Here is a 7875-nt window from a genome sequence, read left to right on the forward strand (position 1 = left end):
TCCTTTAGGTCAAGTTGTGATTCAGAATGAATGCACCACAGATGCCATCAGAGCTTGTGAACTTTCACTGACTTACATATTTCCAGCCCAGCGTAGTGTGACAGTTTTCACAGTAGATGTCGGCCACAGCGTGAAGTCCTGTGAGCAGCAATCTCTCCTCTGCAGGACCACAGCCAACATTCACCCTAAAAACACAAAAACAAAACGCAGCGTCCTCAAAGAGAAGCTGATCAATGGAACATGAAGAACTTTAATGACATAAACAATACTTGTTATATCATTAAATGCACAGCACAAGAACAACTTTTTTATTATGTCCTAGGATCTGATTTGAATGAAAAGCTAATGAACGTGCAAAAAGATCAAACAGATGCTGATGTCAGATTAGGAGCTACTGTTTAATCAGCTCACTTCCTTGAGTTCACTCCTGACCCACTAACCCAGGAGGAGTGTGACTTGAGTGAAACAAACTGACTTCAAGGTTTAATTTGGAAAAAATCTAATGAGTCGTTGACACCATGATTTGTGTAAACACATCTAATTCTAGGAACCAGTTTTTCAAGAGAACACCAAAATGTGCTGGGAAAACATACCATAGATTTACTGAACTGGTTCGTGGCATTGTTTGAGGGAAGTGTGCTTTTAAAACTCACAAATAGCTACATTTGTTGCGCAAATACCTAAAATACTCACACAGAGTTGAAGAGGTAGGCTCGTCCTTGACTGCCTTGGAAAGACTAGGAGACAAAAGATCAAACATGAAATCAGGAGGAAACAAACACAGCATGTGTGTCAGAACGTGAAATCCATTTAAAAATGATTTCTGCTTCTAATTAACTGTCAAGTGGTTAACATGCCACCTAAAAATGATGATACTCAAAAAAACAAAAGCCCTGCAGCGCATTTACCTTGGAGATGAGATCGTCGTGGTTTGCCAGATGGGCGCGGCAGTGCACGCAGCTGTAACGGCGGTGGCAGGAATCCAGGTAGGCCTGGAAAGTCTTAGCCTTGGTTAGCTTCACCATGTCTGAGGGGAAAGTAGATTTATTATTATTATTATTGTATGAAATATCCCAGATCAAATTCTTGGCTTTCATCTAGTTAAGCAAATTAGACAAGTTAAAAACTACTAAAGTAGTCTTGTTATCTAGGAAGTCTAGGCATTTAAACAGGTTACAAGCTTGACTGCAGCTGCCTTTAATGTGCAACTTCATAAATCTAAAACAGCTGTCAGRGCTGAAAATAGCTTTTGTTATTACTGGATGGCCATAAAAAAGATCCAAGATTTCATAATCAGTGTGAAGTTTTACCCACACAGAGTCAGGAGTTGTTTGTGTAGCATGATGAGGAAATGCACCTTGCTGCTGACTTCATATATGAGGTCAAAACAAAACAAAAACTCTGGACTTTTTAAAACGCAAAACAAATATAAATCACTGCATGTCATTATCCCTGTTCAGTTATGTATTTGTTAGTAGTGACATTGTGGAGAAACAAATAACCTGCACAATTTTAAGCATTTTCTTGTATTTGTTTTATGTTGTAAGTGAAAGAGCAGGAACTCAGTTCACTAGCTTGCTTCCTGCTTTAGAACTATTTATTTTATAACAAATATCCCAGTTTTACACATGCAGTACTGTTTGTGCTCCGTTCAGATCTAGAAAAACAGACTAAGTTGCTTACTTATTGATCCAACACCAGCTGATAACTCTGTTAGCAACAAAACAGTTAGCATGCTAGCTTCGAACGGTCAAAGCAGCTGATCAAATTAGCACTTCGGTGGGTTTCCTCTCGTTTCCTCTTACCTGACAACACCGAAGCTCTTTTGAGTTTATGAATCGTGTCAGAACGAGTGATAAGCGATAACTAGTTGATTAAAAAACGCAGGCAGGACGCTTTGTTCAGCCTTCAGATCGGTGCAACAACAGCTCACCACGCGCTGATGGTTCGGACAAAAAAGGTTAAAAAAAACACTGTCGAACACCTCGTTTCTGTTGGCCCGTTTTGCTGAGTTTCCAAAAACTGTTTTTTTCCCCCCCCAGTTTATCCACGGCCTTCGCTAGGACACAACAAACCTGGCAGGGTGACAGCGAGAGAGCAAAACGTTTCCCTGGCGGGAGAGAAATTGTTTTGTTTATGAAAACACACACAGATGGCGGAAGTGTGAAGAGTGCAAAACAAACCCTACTAACCAATCAGAGCTCGCGTTCAGAATATGGGTCAACCAATCAGATTCGAGCTCTCATGAACCTTTTATGGCTATCCTTCTTGGTCCAGTTTTAGGGAAATAAGTGAAAGGGTTTCCATTTTCTCACTTGTTGCTTTAGAATAAAAGTCAAAATGAAAATATTGACCAAATGCAACAAGAGACACTTGTCCAAATTTAGAAAATGTCCATCTTTTTCCAGGAAGGATGTTTAAAGGAGATGCTGGTTGTGGCTTCTTGGTTAGTTTGCATTTTGTTAGTTTACATTCCTCAGCACTTTTGTACTCCTACAGAAAATCATCCAAATAATTTCATACCCAATGTACATTGTTATGAATTACCTGTTATACTTTGTGTTTTTGACAAGTGGGGATATGCTTATCTGTAGTTTTATGACCTTATTTGCATTTAATTAAATCAAAACAATTTTATTTGCAATTCTTATTGCTGTGTTCGGTCTGAAAAAATACCTAAATATCTAAGATCCGTGATCAAAAATACGGATTGTTTTCAAGTGGTAAGCTTGTGTCAAATATAAGTATAAATTATAATATATATGACTCAGCAAATCAAAAATTTAATAAATTATACATAATTTGTTTCAGTCTTCCCTGTACTAAGATAGGGAATAGTAATTGTGTTCACTACAATTGTAAATCCAGTTATTTTCAACATCCACATATTCCTATAAATATTAAAAACCACTTATTTACGGAGTCATACATTCAAGTTTTTGCTTTCATTATTTTATCATAGCTTTACGTCTCGTTTTCCTCAGCACACTCGACACAGCAGCCAACCAGGTCAGAAAAATAGAGTCTTTGTTTCTCCAACAGACTGGTCAATTATTATCACAGCGGCGTGGCCGGACTTTGACCAGAGCTGCCTGGGAAAAACAAGGGCGCAGGTGAGGTTCACTGCACATGTAAACCCTCATCAGTTAGGAAGACTAAAACAGGACAAATTCTCATTTTATATATATATATATATAGATATGTATATATATGTGTGTGAATATGTGTTTATACAGTAGCATTCTTTATGTTTCCAGTAACAGAAACTAACAGAGTCGGTCAAAACAAAGTTTATTTAGTCTCTTATCGATTGCCAGATGATAGGGTCCAACTGGTTACATATTCACTCCTGGAAACATTTTGCAAACAAAAGCAATCAACAGATTCTTCAAGTGCTGCTCTAATTAAAGCCAGTCAGCGGAGGTGATCAAAGTGTAGGTCGCACTGTAAACAAGTGATCGTGTCAGCAATRATTAAAGCTTTCTTCACAGTAAAGAGCTGAATGAAAGCATTGTTCTCTGCTGTTCAGACACAACGCTCAACTAATCTCATCAAGGTTTAAATGATGATTTAAACACCCTCTATCAATGTCTTTAAATGGTCTATGGTGGTTGTGCAATGCCTTTTCACAGTAATTCAGGCTTTGAGATTAATCCTGTCTTCTGTTTCTGCAGAAGTAGCTGGTGAGAAGCGATGGATAGTCCGTCATCACTCCTGTGGCTCCCAGTTCTAACGCTGCTTTTATGTCTTCATCTTCGTTGCAAACAAATAAATGCACCTACAATTACAGATAATACAACGTGTTGAGACATTACACTCATGTTTTATTGGTGGATTTTGCTAACAGAGTATCATTTTTATTAAAATATGTGACCCATCATATCGAAATGAGGATTAAGTCAAATTTGGTCAAAATGACCTAATTACATTTTCAGATTCTTGGCTTTAAAAGCTACATTTTGATACCTGGATCATTCTAATATAATTAAATCCATATATATGACTCAATTTGTCTTGTTGGTTACAATAATACATAAATATTTGGTCTGAATCCTAATTTTATGTCATTTTAATGAGGAATTTTTTGATGTCCTTACAAAGAGGAAACCTCAAATTTTTTTGAATATTGAGATTTCCCAGCTGAAAAGAAACAAAACTTTGTTAGCTCACAGGGAAAATCTCCAAATTTTAAGGCGTTTTTCCTCAAAATTAGTTTTTTTGTTGGCACTGCTAAAAAAAGCTTCAAATTTTAGTTTTATGATTATATTTCAGACAGTTCATTCAAATGATACATTGATAAGGCTTTTATTCATTGTATTTTGACAAAATGCAATTTTTGTTAACATTTTAGTCAAAACACGATATTTGCCTTTTTCTCCATTTACAACTTCTGGACTTAATCCTCGTTTCGATGTGATGGGTCACAAATACTAACATCTACAGTTCAGATGAATGACTTGTCTTTCATACAAACAGCTGCATGGGAAGCTATTGTTACATGAATCCTGTCATTTCTATTCTTTCTAAAGACAGCTTCATAGTTTTATTTTTATTACATTACAGTGAGTGCAGTCGTGGGAAACAAGGAAGGGCACTTTCTTTCAACTCTAGGATTTTATGTATCTGGGCATAAAAGAAACAGACCGGTCTTCATCAGGTTCTAATCCACTGTAAGTTCAAGTGGGAAAAAATACACGACAGAGTGCATCATGTTATTATATATTAAACAAAAAACTCTCTGTGAAATTCACAAACACCTCATAGCAGCTGACGAGCATGGTGGTGGAGGCTTGATGGTTTGGGCTCGTTTTGTCTACGAGTTGACCATCAAATCTGAGATCATCTGTCCTGAAGCTCGGACCAAACTGGGTCCTGATGCAACAGGACAATGATCCCAAACCTGGCAACAAATTCACAACAAGAACGTCTGAAAAGAAGAATCAAAGCGTTGCAACGATCCAGTCAAAGTCCAGACTTCTGACTGTAATGCTGTGACGGGATGTCTGCAAACTTCAATGAACCGAGGCCCAAATTCCTCCACAGCCACGTGAAGCTCTAAAGCGCTACAGAAAAGTTCGGTTGCTTTTCCATATTGCCTTTAAATTTGTCTAATAAACAAAATCATTTTTAGAACTTGGTAAAGACCAGGATTTTATTGTGTCCCGATACAAAATACCCTCGAATTCCAAGAGGCTGATCTTAATTTTTCATGTGACTGTAGAATATTTAAGAACTGTTTGTTTATACTTTTCTTGTTTATAGTATCGAACATTAACGTCATACCTGTATTCCACGAGCAGCGAGGTGTTTAAAAAGACTTTTCCTCATAGCGATTCTAAAAAGACAATCATTAGGGAAAAAAAATCACAGTGTTGGGTATCTGCTTCATTTCATCACAGGCTCTTCACTTTTATATGTGCTCACTTTGAGTAATTCTACTGGCTTTAGTGTAAATATATATTAGTGTACGTTTGCACCATTTTGTCAGTGATCCTTGTAAGTTACACAGTAGATTTACAAAATAACTCAACTTACTTTTGTAACAAAATTATGACCAGGTTGTTCTGAAGGAATCTCTCCGTAGGAATGTACCTCCTCCAGTTTGCAGAGATAAAAAGAGATAAATATTTCAAACAGCTGCAGTAAACGCAATCAAGTCAGAGCAGAGAAACTCCGTTCGACATTACATTGGTGTAACTTAGCAGAAAATACCTTTACGTGTAAATAACACACACTCTGTAATCCCACCTGTTGATGACTTGTGGCAGGTAAAACTGCAGTAAACTCTCTCCCAGTGGCACAAAGGGCAGCAGGCCGGTGTAGAAGAGGAGCAGCAGCAAAACGCCTCGAGCCATGGAGAAACTGTAGGGCATGGAGCTGTTCTACAAGAACACACAGAACCAGTCGATCGCTGGATGCCAACACCAGTACAATGACTAATGCAACTAACACGCTCAGTTTGAGCTCAATGTGTGTAAAACTGACAGCATTAGAGTCAGTTGTGTGCGCTCAGGCTGATCAGAGCAATGGCAGCCATCTTGAATCAGAATAACTCCAAACATTAATCAGTTGTAAATGTGCATGTGATAAGTGCTTCCCAAGAGTTTCATTAAAATCTACTTTGTGCTTTATGAGATATTTTGCTAACAGACACACGAAGAGACATAATTTATCGCTGGCTTGTTGGTGGATGTGCAGCAGGAAGCTGTAAAAAAGGTCAAACTGGTGGTTTTGTCTCCCTCTACTGGTCAACGTACGATTCTGCGGCACTCCTTCAAGATAGAGGACTGTACRGAGGCCCACACAGTGATGCCCTCTCTGTTGTAGCGTCTAACCAAGGCCGAAACCTGCATAATCAAAATAAACACATCATTGCTTCACAATTTTTATCATTAGATCTTTTTTGAGAGTTCACAATTATAGTACCTTTTCAATCAGCTCCAGGTTGTTTTCTTTAATCTCCACACTCACAGGCACCTCAGGAAACTTCCTGAAAACGTCCTCCAGCAGAGAAATCTTCCTGTCCATGCCACTGCTGTACCGACCTGAAGGCTCAGAGGTGTGAAAAGTAAGGAGACATCACACACAAGTTTGTTTTTTATCCTTAGTAGAACCACCCATTTAACTTTCATTCATCTCTGTAGCCTAAAGGCCGACGATTACCACCCCCTAGTCCTAAAGCTATCCTGAAAATGTTGTTCCACCATATTAGGACTGGGCTTTGGCCCAAAAAACTACTAGTCCTGACAAGTTAGGTGTTCATACCTGAAAAGGTAAGAAGAACCAGGTACACACACAGAGACCAACTCCTTCATTAAACATATTTTAGTCAATGATTGATCAACAAGAAAAATAAAAAAAGAAAATGTCCTGACCTGCATAAAATGTCACCTCCAGTTTCTCCTTATACAGAGGCAAATCCTAAAAAAAAAATTAAAATAAAAGTTTTATCACAATGATATTGATAAAATAAAGAAAATAATGTTCACTGTAGGATACTCCCAGCTGCTTCATTTATTGTTCTTGTTACATGTGTATAAAGAACAGGAGGAACATTGGAGGGATTGTTCTGTTTAAACTTCAAAGTTCTTCAGCTCAGAGCAGCTTTAACCACATCGTTCACAAAAGAAGCAGTTCCAGCTTCTTCCTTTTGATTGTTGGTTTCTTCACAAAAATACAAAATCGGTTCTTTGATAAACAGCTTTTTTTCTGTGTGTTTCCTGTAAACTCCTCTGCAGGATGTCCCACCTCCAGGTTGAGGGAGGAAATGGTGACGTCCCGTCCCGTCTGCCTCTCCAGGTTCTCGTCATGAGACACCACGACGTGTCCGTCCTTTGTCAGGTGACAGTCCATCTCTAGCATACATGTGCCCTGCTGCACAGCACTGAAGAGGAAGACAGTGACAATTAACATTCTTTATCTCCAGGGGCGGAGCCAGAGGGGCTGCCTGGGTGGCGCTTGCCATCCGTGGCACCTGATTGGCCACCCCAGGTGCCACTCCCAGTTAATTGACAAGTGGGGTGGGGTTTGCATTTGGCATTTCAAAGATGGGCATACAATGAGAAACACTTTTTGCTAGCTGAGGTATGTCATGGGGTTCCTTTTCAGTCATTTCACTCAGTACAACACACAGTTGTATATGGGACAGGCGTGCCCTCGCGCGCCTGGCTGAAGCCACCTCTAATCACGTCTTTAGACCGGTGACGTGGCGACGTTGAATGTCGGGTAACAGGCTCCGCCTTCACCCTATAAGTTCGGAGTCACCAGTGTCATTCCTCAGTTCTATCGCCCTTCACCTCGCGATAGTCACCTCTAAACCTGAGCTCACATAGCTGCTGCTAGTTAGCTCAGCTTCTAAGATTCTTAGGCTAGCTT

The 7875-nt window shown here is 39.1% G+C and overlaps 2 protein-coding genes and 1 long non-coding RNA gene across 3 annotated transcripts in view; 1 reads left to right on the forward strand and 2 right to left on the reverse strand.

The window, feature by feature from the left end:
- ypel3 (yippee-like 3) overlaps positions 1-2135 on the reverse strand; it is a 3703-nt gene extending 1568 nt beyond the window's left edge. The window contains exons 1-4 of the mRNA XM_014006872.1: positions 1806-2135; positions 909-1027; positions 694-737; positions 77-185 (exon numbers count right to left, since the gene is read on the reverse strand). Coding sequence (XP_013862326.1) covers positions 77-185; positions 694-737; positions 909-1025 — 270 coding nt within the window. The 5' untranslated portion in view covers positions 1026-1027; positions 1806-2135. The remainder of the gene's footprint in view (positions 1-76; positions 186-693; positions 738-908; positions 1028-1805) is intronic.
- A 735-nt stretch (positions 2136-2870) lies between these two features.
- Positions 2871-3796, forward strand: LOC106516480 (uncharacterized). Its single transcript, XR_001310106.1, has 2 exons — positions 2871-3113; positions 3675-3796. It is a non-coding gene; the product is annotated as an uncharacterized LOC106516480 (long non-coding RNA).
- Positions 3275-7384, reverse strand: gdpd3a (glycerophosphodiester phosphodiesterase domain containing 3a; the record flags this gene model as incomplete). The annotated part of the gene is given in 8 exon segments (XM_014006873.1): positions 3275-3778; positions 5284-5335; positions 5536-5595; positions 5749-5882; positions 6258-6347; positions 6427-6545; positions 6876-6921; positions 7249-7384. Coding segments are annotated over 8 exon segments (766 nt in total), but the record flags the coding sequence as incomplete, so codon positions are not given.
- Positions 7385-7875: the final 491 nt, after the last annotated feature.

The sequence above is a fragment of the Austrofundulus limnaeus genome, unplaced genomic scaffold (assembly GCF_001266775.1).
Source record: "Austrofundulus limnaeus strain Quisiro unplaced genomic scaffold, Austrofundulus_limnaeus-1.0 Scaffold38, whole genome shotgun sequence".
NCBI lineage: Eukaryota > Metazoa > Chordata > Actinopteri > Cyprinodontiformes > Rivulidae > Austrofundulus > Austrofundulus limnaeus.